This window comes from Anabrus simplex, chromosome 1 (assembly GCF_040414725.1).
Source record: "Anabrus simplex isolate iqAnaSimp1 chromosome 1, ASM4041472v1, whole genome shotgun sequence".
Classification (NCBI taxonomy): Eukaryota; Metazoa; Arthropoda; class Insecta; order Orthoptera; family Tettigoniidae; genus Anabrus; species Anabrus simplex.
Genome location: NC_090265.1, coordinates 1,574,464,299 through 1,574,491,913, shown reverse-complemented (window position 1 = coordinate 1,574,491,913; position 27,615 = coordinate 1,574,464,299). Strand labels below are relative to the sequence as shown.

General features: G+C 39.6%; 1 protein-coding gene and 1 non-coding gene across 2 annotated transcripts in view; one reads left to right on the top strand and one right to left on the bottom strand.

The window, feature by feature from the left end:
* The window catches only part of LOC136858541 (hemolymph lipopolysaccharide-binding protein), an 83,081-nt gene that overhangs the window by 23,140 nt on the left and 32,326 nt on the right, over positions 1–27,615 (top strand). The window contains exon 2 of the mRNA XM_068225600.1: positions 638–813. Coding sequence (XP_068081701.1) covers positions 646–813 — 168 coding nt within the window. The 5' untranslated portion in view covers positions 638–645. The remainder of the gene's footprint in view (positions 1–637; positions 814–27,615) is intronic.
* On the bottom strand, positions 27,146–27,219 carry TRNAL-CAA (transfer RNA leucine (anticodon CAA)). The gene has a single exon. It is a non-coding gene; the product is annotated as a tRNA-Leu (tRNA).

Genomic DNA, 27,615 nt, shown 5'->3' with positions numbered 1-27,615 from the left:
GGTCTTGCATCTTGCTGCGGGGTCCAGAACAACAATAATAATAATAATAATAATAAGCTAAATTCAACTAATATCACCCACCCTAATAATAATAATGTGCGGACCGCGCCGGAAACAGGTCCTGGCCAGGTAATGACTACGAATGCAGTCCGGCAGCAGGTTCAGTACCGCCAAGGCACCCACGATGACACCACGCTGCATCTCCTCAAGGATTTCATCCATATTAAAAATGCTTATAGGAAAAGATGGCAAAGATTTAGGGACCCAACTGACCGGGCGGAATACCTGGAGCTAGCCCGGGAAGTAAGAAATCGATTGCTGGAAAGAACTGAAAAATGGGAGGAATTTTGCCATCAGATCGCGATTTTTGGCAGATTATATATAAAATATTAAGCATTCAATTATTATAAAGTTCAGTATAATACAGTAGCGAAGCATGGGTATCTTGCTAGTATCCCATATAATATACTACCTGATATCATTTACCTTTATTCTAGTTACCTCTTTCACCTCACTGAAAGGATTTAAACAATAAATTAAAAGTACTGAATAATCCATACTGTCCCCATGATCAATGTGGTTACTGAAATGTCACGCTGAAACTGTAGTCTTTTAAGCAGCTGGTCTTTTGTTCCAGATTATATTATGGATCTGAAGTATTCCACAAAAATACTGCTAGTCCTCACTGGGCTAACAGTATGTTTAGCAGTACCCATTTGTGATAGAGACAAGAAGAACTCTCCACAGGAAGAAGTTAATTTTAAACTATCCATAAGCAGTAGGCGTAATGACACTGGTAACTGGATTACACAAGTAAGTATAACAAACATACCATTAATACAGGTGTATACATTTATATCAAATGGGAAAACAGAGGACAGATTATTTTTAATTTGTAGGAGGGAATGAGGGAAGAGGCAGAGAGTTTGAGGGAAATAATTAGGCATATAACAGACAACAGAAAAGAGGATAGGTCTGCCTCAAACAAACTATAGGGCAGAGTAAGTAGACAAAAGACAGGTGGGCGGAAGTTTTAAGGGGAAGAAATTGAATGTTAAGGGATCTAGTCAGGAGAAGAGTTCAAGAGAGATATTGGTGAGGAACTGGTGTGTCAATGCTGGTAGAATAGCGGCGGGAAGATGGGCAACAGGGAAGTGTTATAGAGGATGGGGGAAGGGGAAATGGAAAGGTAGGAAAGGGAAACATAGAGTAGAGGATAGGAAGAGGGAGGTGGAATGGGGTTATGAGAGAGAGAAAAGATAGAGGAAAGTTAGCGTTGTCAGGGAACATATGGGAGACCGGGAGGGGAGGGGGTCTAATGAGATAGGTGAGGTTGAGGCTCTGGTCATATGGGACTCTACTGTTAAGCATGTGGGGAATACGTGGGGGTAAGGAGACCACGGTAGTGTGTTCTCCAGCCATTAGGTTAATGCAGATGTTGAGGAAAGTAGAAGGGAAGGGGGAGGGTGATAGTTCTTCATGTAGGTATTAATAATGTGAGGCAGGCAGGAAAAGATACCAACATAGAAGCAGATATGTGGGATCTGGTTATGGCAGCATAGAAGAAGTTTATGAGTGTAGAGATTGTTATCAGTGGGATATTGTGTAGGAGAGATGCTGAATGGAAGGTAATCGGAGAGTTAAATGGGACTACTGAGTGGGTATGTGGGGAAATTAGGAGTGATATTTGTAGATCCTACAATGTGGGAAGGAGATAGGGGTCTGCGCCCAGATGGCCTTGCTTGAACCACATGGGTACATATAAGTTAGGGGGTTTGTTTAGAAGGTTTACAGAGAGGTATACTCAGGGAAACAGGCTGGACTATATAGCACTTATGACAGTACAGGGAGCTGGAAGTCAAGTAATGATGCCATGAAGTAGTCCTTGTTGAAATGTACAAATACTGCAAGGAAGGAAATAGAATTAAGTCATTTAATATACTGTATATATATTTACTAAATATTATAATAGGAATTGAGTCATGGCTGAGAAGTTATATGGATGCACAAATTTTCTCCTGGAACTGAAGTGTTTATCATAGAGTGAGGACAGGATAGAATCAAAAGGAGGGTGAATGTTCATACTGGTGAAAGAAGAATTTGTTAGCTAAGAAAAAGTTAAGGCTGAGAAACATGAAAGAAAAAAAAAGGCTCATCTCTAACAATAATAGGGAACTTTATGTTCTTGGGATGTACAGACCTGGAACAGGTAATGTTGATGTGGATTTAGTGGTAAGGTGTTCAGTTATGTGGGGAAGGACACAGAAACGAACATTATTGTAGCAGGTGATTTTAATTTTCCAAATGTTAACTAGGAATGTAATGCGAATGACAGAAAGCATGACCAACAAATGGTAAGTTAATCTAGGAAGGACAACCGAATCAGAAAGTGCTAGAACCAGCTAGAGGGTAAAAAAATTCTATACATGGTGCTGATAAAACCAGATGAGCTTTAGAGAAACTGAAGTGATAGATAGTATAAGTAATCACAAAGCTGTTTTTGTTGTATGGTAGTTAAAAATAAATGTGGTAGAAAGGAAGGTTGTAAATGACTATTAAACTATAGGCCTACAATATTGTTGATAAAATAGCCATGAGGGAGTTTGAAGCAAGTACTCATAATGAGTATAAAATCTATATATATAAAATAGCTTGTCCTGACTGACTGACTGACTGACTGACTGATTCATCATCGCCGAGCCAAAACTACTGGACATAATGAAATGAAATTTTGGCGATACATTCATATTAAGATGTAGGTGCTCGCTAAGAGAGGATTTTTGGATATTCCGTCGCTAAGGGGGTGAAAAGGGGGGTGAAATTTTAAAATGAGTGTATCTATATCTCAAAACTTTAAAAGTTTACAAATGTAAAATTTGGTATTTAGAATCTTCTTTAAAAATAACAAAACACGTTTTTTTTTTTGTTTTCAAAAATCCCAATAGGACGGGTGAAAAAGGGTGAAAAGGGGGTTGAATGCCTGTAATCAGGATACCGGTACTTATATCTCAGAAACTGAAGGTATTAAAGACCTGAGAATTGGTACTTTTGATCTCTTTTAAAAATAAAGAAACACGTATTTTTTTGTTTTTGGGAAATCCAATTAATGGGAGGGTGAAAAGGGGGGTGAATTTTTAAAATGAGTGTATCTATATCTCAAAACTTTAAAAGTTTACTAATGTAAAATTTGGTATTTAGAATCTTCTTTAAAAATAACGAAAAACGTATTTTTTGTTTTCAGAAAATCCCAATAGGACGGGTGAAAAAGGGTGAAAAAGGGGTTGAATGCCTTTAATCAGGATACCGGTACTTATATCTCAGAAACTGAAGGTATTACAGACCTGAAAATTGGTACTTTTGATCTCTTTTAAAAATAAAGAAACACGTATTTTTTTGTTTTTGGGAAATCCAATTAATGGGAGGGTGAAAAGGGGGGTGAATTTTTAAAATCAGTGTATCTATACCTCAAAACTTTTAAAGTTTATAGATGTAAAAATTAGTATTTAGAATCACCTTTAAAAATAAAGAAACACGTATATTTTTGTTTTCGGAAAATCCCATTAGGAAGGGTAGAAAAGGGTGAAAATGAGTTGAATGCCTTTAACGAGGCTAACTGTATTTCAGAACCTGAAGATATTACACACCTGAAAATTGGTATTTGGGATCTACTTTAAAATAATAAAGAAACAGGTACTTTTCGTTTCTGGAAAATCCAAATAATGAGGGGGGTGAAAAGGGGGGTGAATTTTTAAAATGACTGTATCTACATCTTAAAATTCTAAAAGTTTACAGATGTGAAAATTGGTATTTTGAATCTCCCTTAAAAATAAAGAAACATGTATTGTTTGTTTTCGGAAAATCCCAATAGGAGGGGTGTAAAAGGGTGAATAATGGGTTGAATGTCTTTAATGAGGATACATATATCTCAGAAACTGAAGATATTACAGAACTGAAGTTTTGTATATGGGATCTCCTTTGAAAATAAAGAAACGCGAATTTTTTTTGTTTTTGGAAAATCCAATTAATAGCGGTTAAACAGGAGTGACATATTTGGGTGAATTTTTTGAAAGACAATATCTACAGAAAAATTGAGAAACGTAGAATGTTACAGACGTAAAAAGTGATATTTGGAATCTCCTGTAAACGTATAGAAACATAGGCGATTTGTTTTTGGTAACTCCTCTTAAGGGGGATGAAATTTTAAAATGAGAATTTATACAGTATATCTGAAGAAACTTAACATGTTACGGAAGTGAAAAATGGTATTTTTATCTCTATGAAAATAAGGAAACGTGTATTTTTAGTTTTCGGAAATAACACTTGGGTGGAGCGGGGCGGGTAAAAGTGACTGAAAATTGTGTTGAATTCTTTTAATTAGACTACTGTTATCTCAAAAATGAAGATGTTGCGGACGTGAAATTTGATATTTGGAATCTGCTTCAAAAGTAAAGAAGCACGAATTATTGCAAAATCCAATGAATTGGAGGGGGGGGGGGAGATGAAAGAATTGAAAAATTAATTGACCTAATTGTATGAGAATACTTACATCTAATAAAAACTAAAGTTGTTAGGCCCTACAGACGTGAAAATTGGTAATTAGATCTCCTTTAAAAACCAAGAAAGGCCCGTTTGGAGGGGGATCATCTTGGGGGGGGGGAGTGAAAAGGATTTGAATTCCTTTCATGAGGACACATAAATCAAAAATGAAGAAGTTACAGTCGTGATAATTGGTATTTAGAAGATCCTTTACTATTAAAGAAAGAAGATTTTTTTGCCGGAAAATTCACTTGAGGGGGGGGGGGAGGGGTGTGAATGTGGAATAATAAAAAAAGAATTATTTTCATCTTAAAACTGAAGGTAATAGACGTAAATAATGGCGTTTGGAATCTCCTTTAAACATATAGAAACACGCCTTCTTTAGTTTTTTTTTGGGCGGGGTAAATAAACTTAACGGCGGTGGGGTGTAAAAGGAGTTGAGACCAATTGATTTTTCTGCTCATAATGTATTTATAAGGGGCCTCCGTTGCTCAGGCGACAGCGCGCCGGCCTCTCACAGCTGGGTTCCGTGGTTCAAATCCCGGTCTCTCCATGGGACAGGTTTTTCTCCTGTTACTCCGGTTTTCCCTGTCATCATTCGTTCCAGCAACGCTGTCCAATATAATTTCATTTCATTTCATTTGTCATCCATTAATCATTGCCCCAGAGGAGTGCGACAGGTTTCGCCTGCCGGCACAATTCCCATTGTCGCCGCTAGATGGGGGCTTTATTCATTCCATTCCTGACCCTGTCGAATGACTGGAAATAGGATTTTCGATGTACTTATTGTGATCATAAACCGATCATTTTTAATATTTCCTGGGTTCGTTTTCAAGAGCAATCTTTTCCTTCGGAGAACGTTCTTAGATTACAGTAGATTCTCCTGGCATATAAATAAACATTTAAACATATTTGAAATAAACGATAGGAATGAGATTGACCGTCCAATTTTTCACCTCTATAATAAGGTCAATAATGCACGGAAGTATGTCATTCGTATGGCCAGAAATCCCCCACACTTGCCCGTGCACGACAATGGTACTGGTCACATTCTCAACAATGACAATGGCAGCAGATGTAATTTACCGCCAAGTAGCGGTCTTGCATCTTGATGTTGGGTCCAGAACATCTACGTATAATAATGATAATAATAATAATAATAATAATAATAATAATAATAATAATAATAATCATGTTCTGGACCGTCGTCAAATGTGCGGACCGCGCTGGAATCGGGTCCTGGACGGGTAATGACTAAGAATGCAGTCCGGTCGCGGGTTCAGTACCGCCAAGCCACCCAAGATGACACGACGCCTGATCTCCTGAAGGATTTGTTCCATATTAAAAATGCTTATAGGAAAAAATGGCAAAGATTTAGGGACCCAAGTGACCGGGTGGAATACTTGGACCCAGCCCGGGAAGTACGAAATCGATTGCTGGAAAGAAAGATTGAAAAATGAGAGGAAACTCGCCGTAATTTATTAGAAAACGAGTCAGATCGCGAATATTGGCGGATTCTCTCAGGAAAAGAGACAGATCGCGAATTTCGGCGGATTATATATAAAACAATAAGCATTGAAATATAAATTTTATATAATACCGTAGCGAAGCACGGGTATCTTGCTAGTAGTAAATAAAAATGTAAACAGCCTATGGAATGTGCTTGAATGATATGTTGAGGAGTGTGAAAACTGGTACAGTATGTTACTTTAAGATCATAAGGAATGGTAAAGACACACTACAGTATAACAGAGTAGCGTTACCAACCGTCCGGATTTTGTCGAACATGTCCTGCTTTTCGTTCATTGGCCAGCATTTCTAATTTCAAGCAAAGTTAAGGTAGGGTCCACCTATTCAGTACAAGTTCAATATCAAATTAACAGATCTTATATTTTAATAATCATTGTCAGGTATTAGTTTTGCCCTACTACAAGAGTCATCCTCAGACATTTACAAAAGTGAAATAGACAATAGTGAAAACATTCAAATATGAGTAAAGGTAAAAACAGCTACAATATGATAAGTGGTTCACATACATTTAAACTATAATAATCTTGCAGAGATTATACATTGATTTAGTTTATATATGAAGATATTAAGCATAAACCATGGGTTATTTAAAGTCAAAAACTTCATTATTGGTTCCGTATTAAATCGAGATTTACAAATAAACAAGGGAATTATAAGGTCCACCTATTCAATACTGAAGATAATTATGTGATAGATTTTACAAGTCTGTTAAATCTTCACATTTCATTTATTTAGTCATATGAGACCGGTTTCAACAAAAATTGTATGTCATCATCAGCCAAGAAAAGAAAACAAAGACATTAGAAATACATTCAAATTTACATCTCTAGTAAAATTATAACAATAATTTACAAAATTATTCATATTAGGGCTAAAATGTTTATACAAACGTGAACTGGTAATCGATTACCAGATCACGTTTGTATAAACATGGGTAAACCATGGGTTCCAATGTCCATTTTAAGTCTTGAGAAATGTCCATATAATTCAATTGTATGTTAAGAAGGCCTGTAATGTAACAACTTAAAAAACAGCTAAAAGACATGATTACAGATTTATAAAAACAAGTACAACTATTTAATCAATTGTTATGCACAAGGAATAAGCTATTATGAAATATTGATAATGTTAAAATAGTTGTGGTAATTCATGACATATTCTTGACATTTATCTGACATAATATTTGGCTGAAGAAGAAAAATTTGTTATGTGTGGCACAATTCAGTTTGGTATAATATGAACTGTTGTCGATTACGTATCAGAGTAGATAGTTAATATCCAGTTAGATGACTCCCTACAACTTCACAGATGTCCTTCCACACAAGCTACATCACCTCCAACATGCTGTTATTTCTAAGAAGAGAAAGACACAGCAGGAAAAATTGGAAAGAAGTGATACTATCTGCCTGTTCCCATGCTTTGCATGCTACCCGGACAGATGAGGTAATGAGTTATCATAGCGGTGTAATCGGGTAGTAGGAGTCAGTAAGAAACCACATAGGCAGAAAGTAGGCCTACGTGTAAAACCTGACAAATTATAAAGCACATGCAAGGTTGTAGGCTGGAAAAGTCCAAGTAATATTGTCATTTAGGAGCAGGTATCATGTCATAGAGAGCTGGTGGGCTGGAGTTGTCTTCTTCTTCTTCCTGATGCACGGGAGGTGTCTTATTCCTCCTGGCAGCAGTCTCTTCTTGGCAGGGGAAGAGGCTTCCTCCAAGTAGTGTCTTTCCTCCTGACCTGGGGATTGTAAAGGCATGGGCAGCCCCACTGCAGTGCTGGCTACTTCTTCCTGGCTGGCGGTGGCATTGGTAGCTGCTGGCCCCTTAGTGTTTTGCCTGTCCTGTAGGGCACATTGTAAAGGTAGTGCTCTTAGCCCGGCAGGCCTGGCTAGCAGTCTCAGAATCCCAGGGGGCATCCGTATCCACCTCTGTGCTGCCATCCGCTGTCCGTTGCACTGTCCTGGTTTGCGTCCAGGTGATGGACGTATCCTGCATGGCTCGCATGAGTGGGTGATATTCCTGGCTGCAGCTTAAGGCACAGGTGTCCACTTCAAAAGCGGGGCAGGGCGATCTAAGCCTAGCCTTCGCGGTGCTCGAGCGCGTCATTGTCCCATCTGGACCACGCGTCAGTGGATTCCACAACTGCCAAAAGGCATGAGTCCATGCTCACCTGACTCACGGCAGTCTGGGTGGCTGTCTCCTATCTGCTGTTGTTTTCTGGCCTGGCTCCTTTGCTGGGTAGCTGTATCACCAGCAAATAACAGGAAAGAGCTTCTTGTAGAACTTGAGCTTCTCAGGGCCCTCAGGGCAAGTGATGATTGCCATGGGTAGGACAGTCTCAATTTTTGATGGGTCACTGCCATCCAGATTACACAGGTCGTCCAGGTATACGATCATAGTGTACCCATTCTGGTGGCTATCTGTGTCATTCTCTGGGTAGTACACTATCCAGGCCGGTAAGACCCAGTTCACATACTCGGACTTGATGAAGTCCTGGAGGGCTCCACAGTGGTAGCATTCCATGTCCATACTTGCTCCTGTAAGAGAATTAGCACTAAAAAGTGCTTAGACAATTCTCTATGTGCATACTGACAAGTATACAGCGCAGACAATGCTCTCTTATTTGTACTTAGAAGTACAGCCCTGGTACTGCTGAAAAGTACAAGCTCTGGCAAGGAAAGGGACTAAGCAAAGGCATGTACATTTGTCCACTATCACAGTCAGCTTGCTCCTCTTGGGAGGCAACTGAAACCTCTTTTTATTTTATGAGAGTTGGGTGTTGATTGGGTGCAAGTAGTGAAAAAATATAAACTAGCATTTGTACCCATTCTTTGCACAGGAATTTGCAATGAATTACATGTTTCCTTCATGAATTTATGCAAACTTACATGCCTTTATTTAAACATTTAATAAGGCATGTTAAACATATTTTTTCTACAAAAGCACGTGGAGTAACGTGAAGTACAATAAACAATTACAGAATTTATACCAATATAAATGGTCCGTTATTGGACATTATAAATTTTTCAGCTAACTCATTCCTGGTTGCCAGTATTTCACCCCAGTGTGCTAAGTTGGGCTCATCAGTTGGCAAATAGCACACCCACCAAGAGGCATGGCTAGTGCATACCATGGAGGCCACTGCGTAGGCTACTTGGAGCCACCAGCAGTCTCATCTTCAAAATTTGATGCCTGCCTGGCCATCAGATGATAAAGATGGGAGTCAACATCTTTATCATACAGAATTTATTGTACAATACAGATCCTGGTCCAAAGTTGTGTGAAATTCTCCCTGCTTCTCAGTTATATATTGTTATTTCTCTGACCATTGGTGTGGTGCTGTGACTACTGACAAAACCCATCGTTCATTCATTTCTTATTTATTTACCATAAACCTTTACAGTATTTATGGAAGGCCAGGATAAAAGGACAAGCCCCCTACATGTAGTGCCCCCTGATCTTTTGAAATAATTACCTAAATCCTAAACTAAAACAGTCCTCTACACTATTTACAGGTAAAGTAACAAAGTATAATGTATACTGTACCAGGAAAATGTCTTTAGCCGCTGATACTCGGTTGAAGAGCATGGAATATTTCTAATGGGTGGAACATAAGCACTGGAGTGGTACAGAGAGGAGTAGATAGATAGATAGATAAAGAATGGGTGAACCCTGCCTTCGCAGGGCTCCACACGTAGGTCTGTGAAGACCCTTTGTGTCCCTTAAATGGGTTGCCTAGTCCAGCCTTAGTGCTCCTATAAAGGATACCAGTGTCCGGATGTTGGCATTCCTGATGTCTTCCAGGCTCACGAAATGTGAGCCAAGGTATCGATGTCTAGTGCTTGCAAGAGCCTCGCACTGACATAACACATGCGCGGAGGTCTCCTCCTCCCTACCGCTTGTGTAGTACTGGTGTAGTAGAGGTATCTGTAGAAACTCTTACTAAAATTCTGTTGTTGTAATTAGGATAGGCTTAATTGCAGTTTGGAATTGTGTAGTTCTTGTGTATTACTTTCGATATTCAGTAATTAACATCAGTTTTTATCCTGTTAGGGCTTGTAGGATAAAAAATAGAGTAGGACTAAGTAGTATTGTAGTGTAGTAGTATATTAATTACCGTATTGTTGTGTGATCTTTGAGTACTATCCCAGACAATATATCCCTCCGTTCTTTATTTTTTGCAAATAAGTTATTTCATTTTTATTTTCATTTTTTCCGTAAGAATGGCTAAGGAGCGCGAGTGTATGAACTGTGGGTGTGGCGAGGCATAGAGGGGTATGAGGGAGGAGTTGGAGAGTTTGAGGGAGATAATTAGGATTCTCACAGAAGACAGGAAGGAAGATAGGACTCCCTCAAACAATGTACAAGTTATAGTAGGTGTACAGGAGGGAGGAGAAGGAAAGGGGGGAGTTGTAGAAGACAGGTTGTTTAATGTTCTAAGGGGAAGGAGATTGCAGGCTAAGGGCTCTATTCAGGATCAGAATTCAGGACAGGTGTCTGTGCGAAATCGGTATGAGTCACTCCGGGTAGAACAACAGAGGGAAGATGAGGGACAGGGAACTGTTGCTGAGATGTGTGGAAGTAAGAGGAAGGGAAAAGGTAGGAAAGGGAAATGTAGAGTAGAGGACAGTGGCGGCGCGTTCTATATGTTCAGTGGTTCAGTGAACCCCCTAGAAATAGATAAGTCTAGGTAAAATGATTTGTCAGAGCCTATTCCTTAAATTCGCTCTGTATATCAGCGCGCGTAGCGGTATTTTTGACATCAACACTCGGTTGCTCTCCGGAACCAGCGAAGAGGTTCAATTTCAGGACTGAACGTGTGCGGCCATGAGACGTACGGAGGGTGCGCATGGCGAGGGGCTGTGAGGAGCAGGGAAAACATAGCCCAGGAATCGCTGGCAACTGGACCAGCGATAGACACGAGTTACATCGAGCAGTTCCGAAATTAGCCGAAGCTTTGTCAGAGCGCGCGGTTAAAATTTGCCGTATGTGGTAGGTTTTGAAGGGAATTTAATTTGGCGATTAGCCTTTCTGATGTAATTAACCGCAAAAAGCGAGAATATTTTGCTAACTACGGTTTGTATAGCATCAATAGGCGTAAGTAGCCTAAGTTTATGTAATCACATGAAACTTTTCATTAGTAATACGTGTTTTATGAAAAGTAAACAGCAAAATACGTCAACAAATAAATAACAATAGTCTGCCTAACACGTTCTTGAAGAAGTTATTCCTACGTAAGCAACGTCTTCAGAATGAGGGGAAACTGAATCAGCTTAAAGTAATTGCACCTCATATCCTCTGCCTTTCATTCTTAATTGTTTTGGTAACTTCTTCGAGCTGTAGCCGTGTCTCTGCAAAGCAAAGTCATGTTTCTAATCAAGCAGTGTCACTATTTTACATCTATGTAAACATCAAGTAACAATAATAATCTGAACATGTTATTTTCCACAGCAGTGAACCCCCAGACGTTTTATCCACGTGCCGCCACTGGTAGAGGATAGGAAAAGACAGGTGGAACAGAGTCATGGGAAGGAGAAAAGGGAGGAGGAAGTAGCTTCTGCAGCTATCAGGAAAGATAGGGCTGACCAGGAGGAGAGGGGATCAAATGAGGTGGGTAGGGTTGAGGCTCTGGTCATGAGGGATTCCATCGTTAGACACGTGGGGAAAGTGTGTGGAGGAAAGGGAACCAGGGTAGAATGTTATCCAGGAATTAGGTTGAGGCAGATGTTGAGGAAAGTAGAAGAGAGGGAGGAGGGGAAGGAGAAGGTGGTAGTGTTTCACGTTGGTACCAACAACGTAAGGCAAGCTGATATAAGTACCAACATAGTTGGAGATGTGTGAGATCTGATAAATGCAGCACGGGTGAATTTTAAGAAAGCAGAGATTGTTATTAGTGGAATACTGTGTAGGAAGGATACTGACTGGAGGCTGATTGGGGATTTAAATGAGACTATGGAGTGGGTATGTGGGAAACTAGGAGTGAAATTTCTAGATCCTAATGGGTGGGTAGGAGATAGGGATCTGCGCTCAGATGGCCTTCACTTAAACCTCAGTGGTACATATAAGTTAGGAAATTTGTTTAGAAGGGTAATAGGGAGGTACATTCAGGGAAACAGGGTGGCCTAGGGAGCGGTGATAAGGGAAAAGGGAACTGGAAATCAAGTAGGGATGACATAAAATTGTTAGTGTTGAACTGTAGAAGTATTGTAAAGAAAGGAATAGAATTAATTTAATAGACATATATTTACCTGATATTGTAATAGGAGTTGAATCATGGCTGAGAAATGATATAATGGATGCAGAAATGTTCTCACGGCACTGGAGTGTGTATTGTAGAGATAGGATAGGAATGGTGGGAGGGGGAGTATTCATTCTGGTGAAAGAAGAATTTGTAAGCTGATGTAGACGCTGATTCCCATAAGGAATCAGAAATAATTGTTCCGAATGAGTAAATTTCTAATACCAATATAAATGGTCCGTTATTGGACATTATAAAAAGTTAAAGATGAGACACATGAAATTCTAGGTGTAAGGCTCATTTCTAAAGATTTCTAAAGATAATAGGCAACTTGATATATTTGGAGTGTACAGACCGCGAAAGGGTAGCACTGATGCAGATTCGGAATTATTTGATAGGATAGTCGGCTATGTGGGAAACAACATAGAAAGAAATGTGATTGTAGCGGGAGATCTGAATTTGCCAGATGTCAATTGGGAAGGAAATGCGAACGACAGGAAGCATGACCAACAAATGGCAAATAAGTTAATATGGGAAGGGCAGCTGATTCAGAAAGTGATGGAACCAACCAGAGGGAAAAATACCCTGGATGTGGTGCTGATAAAACCAGATGAGCTCTACAGGGAAACTGAAGTAATAGATGGTATTAGTGATCATGAAGCTGTTTTTGTCGTAGTCAAAAATAAATGTGATAGAAAGGAAGGTCTTAAAAGTAGGACTATTAGGCAGTACCATATGGCTGATAAAGCAGGCATGAGGCAGTTTCTAAAAAGTAACTATGATCGGTGGAAAACGGTAAATAAAAATGTAAACAGACTCTGGGATGGGTTTAAGGAAATTGTTGAGGAATGCAAAAACAGGTTTGTACCTTTAAGGGTGGTAAGGAATGGTAAGGACCCACCTTATTATAATATAGAAATAAAGAGACTAAGAAGGAGGTGCAGACTGGAAAGAAATCAAGTTAGAAATGGCTGTGGATGTAAGGAGAAATTGAAGGAACTTACTAGAAAATTGAATCTAGCAAAGAAGGCAGCTAAGGATAACATGATGGCAAGCATAATTGGCAGTCATACAAATTTTAGTGAAAAATGGAAGGGTATGTATAGGTATTTTAAGGCAGAAACAGGTTCCAAGAAGGACATTCCAGGAATAATTAATGAACAAGGGGAGTATGTGAGGATCTTCAAAAGGCAGAAGTATTCAGTCAGCAGTATGTAAAGATTGTTGGTTACAAGGAAAATGTCGAGATAGAGGAAGAGACTAAGGCCAACGAAGTATTAAAATTTACGTATGATAACAATGACATTTACAATAAGATACAAAAGTTGAAAACTAGAAAAGCGGCTAGAATTGATCAGATTTCTGGGGATATACTAAAGACAATGGGTTGGGATATAGTACCATATCTGAGGTACTTATTTGATTATTGTTTGGTTGGAGGAGCTATACCAGATGAATGGAGAGTTGCTATAGTAGCCCCTGTGTATAAAGGAAAGGGTGATAGACATAAAGCTGAAAATTACAGGCCAGTAAGTTTGACATGTGTTGTATGTAAGCTTTGGGAAGGCATTCTTTCTGATTATATTAGACATGTTTGTGAAATTAATAACTGGTTCGATAGAAGGCAGTTCGGTTTTAGGAAAGGTTATTCCACTGAAGCTCAACTTGTAGGATTCCAGCAAGATATAGCAGATATCTTGGATTCAGGAGGTCAAATGGACTGTATCACGATTGACCTGTCATGGGAGACTACTGGCAAAAATAAGTGCAATTAGACTAGACAAAAGAGTGACTGAATGGATTGCTATATTTATAGAAAATAGATCTCAGAGACTTAGAGTAAGCGAAGCTTTATCTGACCCTGTAATAATTAAGAGGGGAATTCCTCAAGGCATTATTATCGGACCTTTATGTTTTCTTATATATATAAATGATATGAGTAAAGGAGTGGAATCGGAGGTAAGGCTTTTTTTGGATGATGTTATTCTGTATAGAGTAATAAATAATTTACAAGATTGTGAGCAACTGCAACGTGACCTCGATAATGTTGTGAGATGGACAGCAGGCAATGGTATGTTGATAAACGGGGTTAAAAGTCAGGTTGTGAGTTTCACAAATAGAAAAAGTCCTCTCAGTTTTAATTACTGCGTTGATGGGGTGAAAGTTCCTGTTGGGGATCATTGTAAGTATCTAGGTGTTAATATAAGGAAAGATCTTCATTGGGGTAATCACATAAATGGGATTGTAAATAAAGGGTACAGATCTCTGCACATGGTTATGAGGGTGTTTAGGGGTTGTAGTAAGGATGTAAAGGAGAGGGCATATAAGTCTCTGGTAAGACTCCAACTAGAGTATGGTTCCAGTGTATGGGACCCTCACCAGGATTACCTGATTCAAGAATTGGAAAAAATCCAAAGAAAAGCAGCTCGATTTGTTCTAGGTGATTTCCGACAAGAGAGTAGCGTTACAAAGATGTTGCAAAGTTTGGGTTGGGAAGAACTGAGAGAAAGAAGAAAAGCTGCTCGACTAAGTGGTATGTTCCAAGCTGTCAGCGGAGAGATGGCGTGGAATGACATTAGTAGACGAATAATTTTGAGTGGCGTTTATAAAAGTAGGAAAGATCACAATATGAAGATAAAGTTGGAATTCAAGAGAACAAACTGGGGCAAATATTCATTTATAGGAAGGGGAGTTAGGGATTGGAATATCTTACCAAGGGAGATGTTCAATAAATTTCCAATTTCTTTGAAATCATTTAGGAAAAGGCTAGGAAAACAACAGATAGGGAATCTGCCACCTGGGCAACTGCCTTAAATGCAGATCAGTATTGATTGATTGTATTCTACACATCGGATCCTGACCTATTTTCATGATGTGCAGGTGTCTCTGTAAGGTATTGTGGCCTGTCAACAGTCCGACTACCATTCGCATTCTGGTCCTATTCAAAGTTATCAGGACCTTTTTATAACTTTGGCTAGGCTCTTTGATAAGTTCACGTGGCTGCCTTGCTATAGTTAACCTCTTCCAAATGTCTAAGTGAGACTGGTTTGTCCACTGGGATATTACCAGTTTCACGCTTCGGAGTGACACTCCCAGGAAGGGCTCTGGTCCTATGAAAGGACCTTTTGAGCCTTGTTTCACTAGTTTGTCAGCTTCTTCATTTCCACTGATACCTGTGTGCCCAGGGACCCATAATATGGTAACTGAGCTAAGTTCATACAGCTGATCTAACATCCTTTGGCATTCCCATACCATTTTTGATGTTGTTTTAACTGCACATAGTGCTTTTAACGCTGCCTGGCTATCGCTGCAAATAGTGATGCATTTTCTGTGTCCAGGCATGTTCCATATATATACAGCACAGGCCAGTATTGTGTATACTTTGGCCTGGAAAACAGTAGCGTATTTACCCATAGGTAGGTAGAGCCTTGTCTTAGGCCCCCAGACCCCGGCACCTGTGCCCGTCTCTGTCCGCAAGCCATCTGTGTACCATATACAGCCCCCAGACCTAAGAAGGGCCCCAGCATCCGCGGCCCACTCCTCCCTTGTGGGTATCACCACTGTGAATTTATAATTCAGATTAAAACTAGGCTTCATCAGTACCCCGATCATCATTGTCGTAGGGCAGGTCTGGTGAAGCCTTGTGAGAATAGAGGCATGACCTCTATTCAGATTCTTGAAGGACCATCCTCCGAGTGACCAGAGGTGGTAGGCACTCATTCCCGCTATTTCCTTAACATATAAATGTAAGGGGGGAAGACCTAGGATGGCCTCCATTGCACATAATGGTGTAGTATCCAGTGCCCCTGTTATTCCTAGACACGCAAGTCTTTGGACACTGTTTAACTTGGTGGTCACAGTTTTACTCTCCGAACCTGGCTACCAGACTAAAGATGCATAGGTGATCGTGGGCCGTACTATAGAAATATAGAGCCACTGGACCACCTTAGGTCCTAGGCCCCAAGTCTTTCCGACGGCCCTGCGACAGGCCCACATAATCTTGCGAGCCTTATCCACCTTATGGTCTATGTGTTTCTTTTAACTCAGTCTTGCCTCAAGGATTACCCCTAGGTACTTAACTGAGGTTGTCTTGACTAATTTTTTCCCAAATAGGAAAGGCTCTGACAGTCCGTCTAGCCTCCTCCTCCTGGTAAATACCACGAGCTCCATCTTGTCGGGATTAACCGACAAGTCCGTGTTGTGGCACCATCTTTCCACCCTACGTAGGGAGCTCTGTACAAGCTCTGAAACCGTACTGGGGAAATTTCCCACCACCATCAGGCTAATGTCATCTGCATAACCTTGGGCGTAAATTCCTCCAACATTTAACCTGGTAAGTAGTTCATCCACTACCAGACACCATAATGTTGGTGATAATACTCCTCCCTGTGGACACCCCCTGTCTTTATTAGCTCTCAACATAACTGCGTTGAGGGTAAACAGAACTTGACGGCCCTGCAGTGAGGCCATAATCCATTTTATGAGCATCCTGCTCACTCCTCTTCTCTCTAGACTAAGTTCTATGGAGCCCAAAGATGTGTGGTTAAAGGCCCCTTCTATATCTAGGAATACAACCATAGCAAGTTGTTGCTGATCCAAGGCACTCTCCAGCCTAGAAACTAGCTGGTGTAGTGCCATCTCAACCGACTTCCCTGGTTGATATGCATGTTGATGAGGATGCAGGGGACAGTCTCTTAATACTTTCTCCCTGATATGTCTATCCACTAGTCTTTCCAAGGTCTTAAGAAGAAAAGACGTTAGACTGATGGGTCTATAATCCTTAGGTCTAGTATATGAAGACCTTCCGGGTTTGGTTATATATACTACCTTCGCCTGACACCACAAGGAGTACACGTACCCCATAGTAAGACAGGCTCTAAAAATTCTGACCAGGTATGGTATAAGGACCCCACCCACTTCCTGAAGAAGTGCCGGGAAGATCCCATCCATTCCTGGGCTTTTGTAAGGGGCAAAAGATTCTAATGCCCACTTCACCCTTCTGGGGGTAACAATCTCTGCGGCTTCCTTCCAGTCACTTCTATCGGGTCTGAAGGATCCGCTCGATTCTACTTCACTATTCGTGACTGCTGAACCTGGAAAGTGGGCATCAAGCAGTAAGTTCAGGGTCTCCCTCTCTGTGGATGTATATCCACCGGAAGGCGACTCCAGTGAGCCCAGCCTTGCCCTTCCATTCAAGGTTAGAATTTTATGAAGCCTTGGCGCTTCATGTTGACTTTCAGTGGAGTCACAAAACTGTCTCCAAGATTTCCTAGAAGCCTTTTTGACTTCTGACTTATACCTTCTTTGTGATTCTTTATAAGAATCTAGGCTTTCTTGATCCTGAAGTTCCCTGTATTTATTCCAGGGCCTTCGTGCGTTTCTCCTCAGGTGTTCAAGATAACTGTTCCACTTGAAGCTTCCTGTTGCTCTTTTTGCCTTAACAACTGGGCAGTTTAATTCATAAGAGGTAACCAGTGTCTGTGTGAGAAAGCTCACACTGAGCTCCAGCTCCTCTTTGTTCTTAATTATATTTGAGGGTCTTCCTTCCAGTCCCCTCCTCACGTCCTCCCTGAAAGATGTCCAGTTGGTTCGTCTAGGGTTTCTATAAGGTGGGATCTCGGAGGAGCCCTCTTTATGAAACACAATGTGTCTATGGTCTGACAAGGAAGGTTCCAAAGAAACTTTCCAGTCTTTAAATTCCTGTATGATTCCCATGGAACCCAGGGTAAGATCTATGATCCCCTCACTCCTGTTATTGATGAAGGTAGGGGTATCACCTATGTTCATGACAGAGAGGAGTATTAGTTCATTGAATTTATATTCTTTTGAAAATCTTGTTTTATTGTTCATTTGAAACAAATTCATATCTCCTTTTACACAAGTTCAGTTGATGCATTGTAGCAGGCTGGAACCTCTGGACTCCGGGATGATTACTGGGCTCGGTCTGGACAGGGACCACGCCCGTCCTTGATGCAAAGTTCTCGACGTTCTAGGATTTCTCGAATTTCTGGAGGATCTGGAAGTTCTCGAATTTCTAGGTGCACACGTTACGGGGTTCGATCTTGCACGAGAATACTGAGAGGTGAGGCATGACGAGCACACAAGTCCCCCGTATGGTATTCAACTCACTTGTATCACTGTCGGATAAATTAAATTTCGCTCTAAATACTGCATTGATTCATTATAAGTGGGATACATCAAATGTTAATGAAAATGACACTTGAAAAGAAAACAATTGAACTGAGAAACTGATCACACGTTGCCTGTCAGCCGTATTGATACTTGGGAAAATGATGTACAAATTTACAATGTCAAGTTCACAATGTCAGTCTGCTGATATTGGCACAACAGTCTGAAATATTCTATTAGGTCGCTAACTTGTATTATCACTGTTTCTAAGTGACTGGCTTCATCAGTTTTATGATTGGAATACAACTCTGAGCGTAAGATTTACAGTTCGTGTAAGTTCAGGACATATTAGCATGTTTGTTATAAATTAAACAAGTTTAATAGCACTCGGAGAATGTTCTCCACTGTCTGTAAATAATTATTGAAATTACGTGCACTCAAAGACTGTTCAACACTGTCTATAAATAATTATTGAAGTTTAATTGCATTCAAGGACTGTTCAACACTGCCTATAAATATTAAAGTTTAATTGCACTTAAGAATGTTTAACTCCATCTGTGAATAATTATTACGAAGTAGAAACTATAATCTTAAATGTGGCACTGAAAAATTCTATGTTCTCTCGTAACTTCACGAGAAGAAAACATAAGTGGCAATAATATTCTATGTTCCCACAGTTTGTTTTGAAAACACAAGTTCAAATGTGGCACTTGGAAATATTCTTTGTTCCCACAGTCTGTTATGACAGCACAAGCTCAATATGACAATTGGAAAAATTACAACACTTGGAGAAATTGTAACACTTGGAAAAATTCTATGTTCCTTTGGAATGCCACTGTTTGCAAAGAAAACACAAGTCCTAATACGGCACTTGAAGAAAAATACTATGTTGCACTGGAACCGAGCACTAGAGAGTCAGAATATCGTCTCACCAAAATACCGAGTCCCGGCTGGACATAGCTTCGGTCTGCCGCACTTGTAGACCTATACTCATCACCCGTACCGCAGAGACGGTGGATTATTACTGTCTCTCTGTAGACTAGATCGTCGTACTTTTATACCTGGAGCCGATGAAGCATCTCGAAACATGGATATTATCCACCCCTATAACTCCTAAAGTACTTGGTAGATTTGCTCAAGAATTTGATAGTTTGCAGCTGTTATTATCGCCTCAAAGTTGGCGGTGCAAAAATAATTGTATCTTAACTCCAAATAGACTTTTTACAGATGGATCGGAACATTACCATATATGGTCATGTTCACTGAGCAAGGTCAGCCCGAGGCGGCCACGTCCCTGCTGTGTACGTCAGCAGAGTTTGGCGGGCTTACCTGTCCTTCACCTCGCATGAAGTTTAACTCCCATACTTCGAACATGCTTTCTCGTAGCATATTGCTACAATGCATATTTCTCATTTACACAACCTTTCACCCTCTGGTTAATTATTCAACTTATCCACATACATTTTCTCACCGCACATGCTTCCTAACATAACATTTAACTGTATTTTACATTTAATGTTGGTGGGAAGGTCGTTCTGAATCTGCGCTGAACGAGTAAAGAAACCTAGTTTGTAGGACTCAGTTTGTGCAAAGAGGGGTATAAGACACACATCCCTTGCCTCTGCAGACGGAGTTGTAGGATAAGGCGAGTCGAGGGAATGGTGAGAGGTGAATGGCCCCCGTGAGGGACTTGTGTAAAAAGGTGACGTCACTTTGTTTACACAAGGAAGCGATTGACGGGAGGGTACACAGGCAGCTGTTCTAGTTAATTTGTCGTTCAGTGTGATGTTGGATTCCGCCTAATTTGTGAAGGTTAGCTGCAGTGGTAGGATGCCAAGCAGGTAGACCATAGGTTAGTATAGGTCTCACTAGTGTCAGGTAAGCCATTCGTATAACATTTGTCTTACACGCTCGGAGGCTCCTGTGCTTAAAACCAAGTACCCTGGCAGTTTTGCATCTCACTTCCTCTGTTTGTATGTTCCATTTTAATTGGTCAGAAATGATTATTCCTAGCAAATGCACAGTTTTAACTTGCTCAATATGTACATTATTAATGTTATATATACATTCTATCGGGTTTCGAGACCTACTTAACCTAACATACAGTTAAATCTGCTTTATACGTAACTCTGCTGTGTAATTCGTATTTATATGTAATTTCCTTTAGGTCCCGGCAAAATGCAATTTAAAAGCTTGTTAATTAAACCTTTTTAATATGTAATCCGATTATACGTAATTCGCTGTTATACGTATTAAGGGTCAGTGACATATAACTTAGTTTTGCATAATTGGAATGAGCACGTGCTTTTTTAAAAGAAACGACTGTATTTATGAATTTTGCTCTTTGTCAGCGTAGGCGGAAGTAGAGCGGTCGGGTTTTGGTGCTGAAACAGAACGCAAAGAGTTTCGCTGAGTGACATTGTTGACCCTTACTTACTGGCGGCTTAACAAAGGCCAACCGAGCGAGTGCCCTTCACTCTCTATCTCGCACCTCCTCTACCTTCGTCGTTTTTTACCTTCACAATGCTGCCAAAAATTAAGATACATTACAAGCAAAGTGGGTGGTTTCGGTGAGGAAACAAAGGAAAATACAGTAAATTTGTTTGAATATGAGAATTTCTTTCGTGGGAACAACAGAGAAGTAAAATGTCCACGGTGCTGGTATCTAGTGTTTACTGTTGAACAGTAGTTTTGCCATTCAGTTGCTTTTGATTAGCCATAGAGAACAGAAAAAGGAAAAGTTATACCCTAGATGAACATGTAAAATTTATATGAGAAGTAGACGCTAATCCACACAAAACAAAAACTGAACTTGCTTATACCGCGCTATGTACAGTCATCAGTACAAGAACTATTTTTGATGAGTTCTAAAAACTGGGTTCAAAATCAGCAAAGCGCAGCCGTCAGCAAGAAGGAATGTACGTATATTTGGAGAAAGCACTTTTCACATGGTTCCAGCAAAAGTGGGCTGTAGCTCTACCAATTAGTGGTGACATGCTGAAGGCAAAGGCGATAGATTTAGCTAAAATGATGAGTATCACTGCTGATTTCAAGGGTTCATCAGGATGGTTCCAAGGATTTAAAGATCGTCATGGAATCCCAGGGAGAACAATTTGCGGTGACACAAAAGCTGTGGATGACATCACGGTGCAACGCTGGAAAGAATAAGTTTTGCCGGGTATCATAAGCGATTATCAGCCTCCAAACATCTACAGTTATGATGAGACAGGCCTATTCTACAATCTCCTTTCTAATAAAACATCAGCTGAAAAATGTGACTCATGCCATGCAGGGAAGAAAAGTAAAATTCATGTAACAGTACTTCTCGCCACCAATGCAGATGGATCTGACAAGCTTCCTTTACTTGTGATAGGAAAATCAAAGAATCCGAGGTGTTTTAAGGGTGCAAAAACAAAACCTATGGAATGTGAATCCAACAGAAATTCTTGGTTGAAAGAACTGGACATTAAAATCAAAAAGAAACAGAAGAAGATCCTCAAATCGTTCTGGAGAATGTCCGAGTGGAATTTTTCCCTCCTAACCAGTCTTCTACAACTGCTTGATTTGGGCAGCATTGCAAATTTCAAAGTACATTATAGAAAAATGCTGGTTCAACATTTAATTACACTGAGTGATGCAGGAAATGAACCTCTCCATTAATTTGCTACAAGCCATGGACTTTATTTCGGCTGCCTGGAAGCAGGTGTCACACTCCACAATCAGCAACTGTTTCCGCAAAGCTGGTGTGTTACTAGAAGAGGCTGCCTCTAATGATTATTATGGGGATGAAGTTTTGTCTGGCAATGAGCTAATGCTACTGGAGGGTATAGAATTCGATACTTTTGTGCATTTCGATGATAATCTGGCTGTATGTGGAGAACTACCGGATGAATTGCTGATGTATGCCAACTACGCGGTGATGAAGGACAACCTACAATAAATCTTTTTTTTTTTTTTTTTTGCTATTGGCTTTACGTCGCACCAACACAGATATGTCTTATGGCGACGATGGGACAGGAAAGGGCTAGGACTGGGAAGGAAGCGGCCGTGGCCTTAATTAAGGTACAGCCCCAGCATTTGCCTGGTGTGAAAATGGGAAACCACGGAAAACCATCTTCAGGGCTGCCGACAGTGGGGTTCGAACCTACAATAAATCAATCAATACTGATCTGCATTTAGGGCAGTCGCCCAGGTGGCAGATTCCCTATCTGTTGTTTTCCTAGCCTTTTCTTAAATGATTTCAAAGAAATTGGAAATTTATTGAACATCTCCCTTGGTAAGTTATTCCAATCCCTAACTCCCCTTCCTATAAATGAATAATTGCCCCAATTTGTCCTCTTGAATTCCAACTTTATCTTCATATTGTGATCTTTCATACTTTTAAAGACGCCACTCAAACTTATTTGTCTACTAATGTCATAAAGTAGAACAATAAAAGTTTGATATCCACCTATTCAATACTTTAAAAGCAATTATAAAATTAGGATCTGATCCTTATTTTATTGCTAAATTATTAAAAACATAGGACATGTTTCATTCAATTATTGAACATCTTCAGCTACAAACATTTTTAACAAGGTCAAAATCGGTAATACTATTCTAATAACCTGCAACTACTGTTTACTGCTAACAGATTTAATCATAATAACTATTAAAATACTTTTGAATATAAAACATTATATATTATGTCGTCATTGTTAAAACAATATTACTATTTGTAGTGTTTGATATCTTGTTCTAAATTTGAATACAATGTCATAAGTTAGTCAGATATAAATAACTTTACAATCTGTTTGATTTTGTTGATTATCTTAAAACTATCATTTGGATACACATTAAAATCTTTTTGTTAACTGGCGCGAGCATTACTACATCTTGTACTTTATGAATACAAAATCTTGGTGCTCTCTCAAAACAGTTGAGTTTGGTTGTGACTAATAATATTTTCATCCATAAATTAACAAAGTGAAGCACACTGTTGATTATTATTTATTAATTTGTCGTATTTCAAATCTTTAATGTCCAATTGTTCAAATTCACGACTTGCTTTTAAACTTTACCGGTGTGGAGCAATTCTTCAAAACTTTTTCATGAACTCTGTCAAATGGTGACAGTCCAGTTATGATGATAAGTAATTAGTAACTTACTTGAATTTTACGAAAGTAAGTTTGTTGACATCTCCTTTCTACTTCTGCCTGTATTTACATTTGTTTACTCAACTGTTTGACGACTACTAATATCATGCAATACTAATGTCATTCCACGCCATCTCTCCGCTGACAGCTCGGAACATACCACTTATGATATACTAACAATTTGTTGGTTGTTTTGATCCACCTTTTCAATACAGATTAGTTTGTGTTGCTAGGTCGTAATGTTACAACACTAATTTACCGGGACATTTTTCGCTTTATTCACAAGCATCATCAGCCTATACAATTGTTTCAAGGTTTGCCTATACAACTGTATAGGCTGATGATGCTTGTGAATAAAGCGAAACATGTCCCGGTAAATTAGTGTTGTAACATTACAACCTAGCAACACAAACTAATTTGTATTGAAAAGGTGGATCAAAACAACCAACAAATTGTTAGTATATCATAGCATAGTTCAAAATGGGTTTAATCATGAGATTAGTTACATGTAATAACATACCACTTAGTCGAGCAGCTCATCTTCTTTCTCCCAGTTCTTCCCAGCCCAAACTTTGCAACATTTTTGTAATGCTACTCTTTTGTCGGAAATCATCCAGAACAAATCGAGCTGCTTTTCTTTGGATTTTTTCCAGTTCTTGAATCAAGTAATCCTGGTAAGGGTCCCATACACTGGAACCATACTCTAGTTGGGGTCTTACCAGAGATAGTGACAGTGATGGAGATGGAGATAACGACTTGAATCTTGAAACACCTGAACTGAGTGAAGTGTTAAGTGCAATCGATGTGTGTAGGCATTACATCAGTGCGAAAAGTTGTAGTGAAAATGCTTTGAATTCATTTCTAAGTTTGCAAAAAGAGGTTTACATTTGTACTCTTAATGCAAGAAAAGTAAAATAAGCCAAACTATCTGATTTCTTTAAGGCTGGACCAAGTTCAAAATAATGTTTTCTGTCTTAATGTATTTATTATTTGGTAGGATTTACACATGTAGGTCTATTCCATTGGTTTTGCAGTAAATATGTGATGTATTGTGCAAGTCTGATTTCTAAGTAATTCTGAGTTACAAGTGGTTTTTTCCTCTTCCCCTTGATATACGTATAAGTCACATTCAACTGTATTTACATTTGCCAGCATTAATGTTGAGACCGTTGAGGTAATACCACACCGCTATAGTGTCCAAGTCCGACTGTAACTTCAGACAATCATCTGCACATTGTATATCACTGCACATTACTGTGTCATCAGCGTACTGGGCCACGGTTGAGGTTACACATTTACGTAAATCAGAGCAGTGGCATGCACTGAACCCCATCTACCCCAGCGCTGCTGGGGTAAAAAAATTTGTATCAACATTTTCTAATTATTCCTTAGACGCTTTTTATAATGTTTAAAAAATTGCAAACATTTAAGCCAAGCCAAGTACAGCTGTCTCGACAATCCGCTCCCACTTCCGCAGTTCAGCTTCTCCAGCGAGCTGGGTTTCCTTGCCGGCGCAAAAGACAGCTACCCCAGCAGAATTTAAGGTCGCTTGGATGACGCATGCACTCGAAGCTTCATTGTCCTGGAAGCAGGGCATGGCTGTGAGCACTCCCCAATAGCAATTTATGGCGACAGGCCAGCTAGCTTAGGTAAGGTAATGTTAGTTTTAATACTTGACACTCGAAGTCTTCAGCGCCACACACTAGAGACTGCAAGAAAAATATCAACACCTTAACAGTATAGCCACTTGCACATCATCTTGCTAATAAAAATTGAGCCAGTATATGTATACAGTTTTTTTGAGTAGTTCATTGATGGCAAGTGTAGAGTATGCATTCTGATAGCAGCAGAAAAATACATATTTAGCTTGCCCAGCATGAACACAGAGTTAAGCACGAAGTAAAAGAATTTTGTACTTGGTTGTCTATGATGGTGGTATATTGTGAATTTTTGTAGTGTTCCTCTTGGATTATAAGGTGAAGGTTTCATGAGTTCTGTGGCATTCTTCATGAATATAACGTGTGTTATACGTCGTACAAATATTTTCCCTCATTTGTCGTTGATGCAAATATACTCAGTATGGGAGTGAAACTATAAAACTTCAGCGATGGTAAAACACCAGTTAAATTCTGCTGATTAGTTTAGATGAGACTTTTTAAGTAAAAAACAAATAGTTAGTCCCAGTGTATTTTTGTGAAAACCATGCCTGTATTATCACGAAGCATCATCGGATGAAACTGTAAATACATTGTTTAAAATCTGCTATAGATTAAGTTATGCTGGTGCGTTACTGCCGTGGATATCAATTTGGAAGTATGTGCGAGCGTGGTTGAAAATATTCTTGAAAGATCGATCTCAGGTAGACCTTTCCACGAAAAATGCAGCCTTATAAAATGGCAATGTTGACTTTAGAGAGTGTAGTGGGGCTAAGATTGTTTATATTTCAAAAACTTTTTTGCAGCTGGGGTAATGAATATGTTCACCACACGCCACTGAATCAGAGACAAATGAATTAAATAATAAAGGTCCCAAGACGGTGCCTTGACATACTCCTGAGGTTACTTTAACAGTCAAAGATCAAACTCCATCATACACAACACGTTGAGTTCAACCATCAAGAAATGACTGCAACCATGCCAGTACACTTCTCCTGATATTCATGTGTCTTAATTTTAACAAAAATCGCTCATGCGGGATTTGGTCAAAAGCTTTAGCCCAGTCCAAAGCAGTCTACCTGAACAATTTCAGATTTCTCTGGGGAAAACTGCCATTCATCAATAACCTTTGTCAACAAAGTATTACAGGATCTTCCTGGAAGAAAACCGTGCTGCCTTTCACTTAGCAGATAAACTTACTGGAAGTATTCCCATATAATATAGGCTATCAGTCATTCCATACATTTACATATGTGGGACGTGAGAGACACCAACCGATAGTTGTCAATGAATGATTTGTCCCCTTTCTTGAAAATCGGAACTACATCAGCACTCTTCCAATGTTGAGGCAGAGATCCACAGTGAAGCGACAGGTTGAATAGTTCACAGGGAGATGGTGCCGCTGACTCAGCGCAGTCACGGAGTATATGACTGGGTATTTCATCAGAGCTGCTCGCAGCATGGGGTCAAATCCTCTTCAATCATTGATGATAACCTTCCTTATTATCTGATCTATCAAAAAAGTAAAGTGGCTCTTTAGTTCTTCCTGTTAACCCACCGTAAAGTGACTTGCACTGGACTAAAAATCCAATTTTTCATAAGCATCTCCATTATTATTCATCGTACAGTAAGTAGTATACAGCATAAACTAACAAAAATAACATATTCATAAATGTTTGTTATAATTTAACAAAGATATTTGGGAATAATTTTCCTATAAACTCTAATTCCAAGTGATACCTTGACATCATATGCACCTGATAACACAATCCTGAACGAGTAGATTACAAATATGTAGTTTATGAACATTGAATTTTCACGACCACATTGTAATCGAAAACAACTTTCAATCTATTAGGTCGTGTTACATACATTTAGTACGTGTTGTAGAGATGTTAAGTACAGAACAAAAATGGCCAACCAGACACCAGTGGGATCTGAACCCACAACCTCCCGATTTTGCGTCGGTTGCTCTACCAATTGAGCTATGGTGGCCTAGGCCATCTTTGTTCTGTTGGAAAGGATCTAAGCTACAGGTGTGGTACTACTACCATTACACTGTAGAGTGCATTTAAGTTGCCCGTAAGTTGTACGTAACACAACCTAATAGGTTGAAAGTCGCTTTCGATTACAATGGGGTCGTGAAAATTCAATGTTCATTGACTTGGCCCTCAACGGGCAACTTAAAACGCACTCTACAGTGTAATGGTAGTAGTACCAGACCTGCAGCGTAGATCCTTTCCAACAGAACAAAGATGGCCTAGGCCACCATAGCTCAATTGGTAGAGCAACCGACGCAAAATCGGGAGGTTGTCGGTTCGGATCCCACTGGTGTCTGGTTGGCCATTTTTGTTCTGTAATTAACATCTCTACAACACGTACTAAATGTACA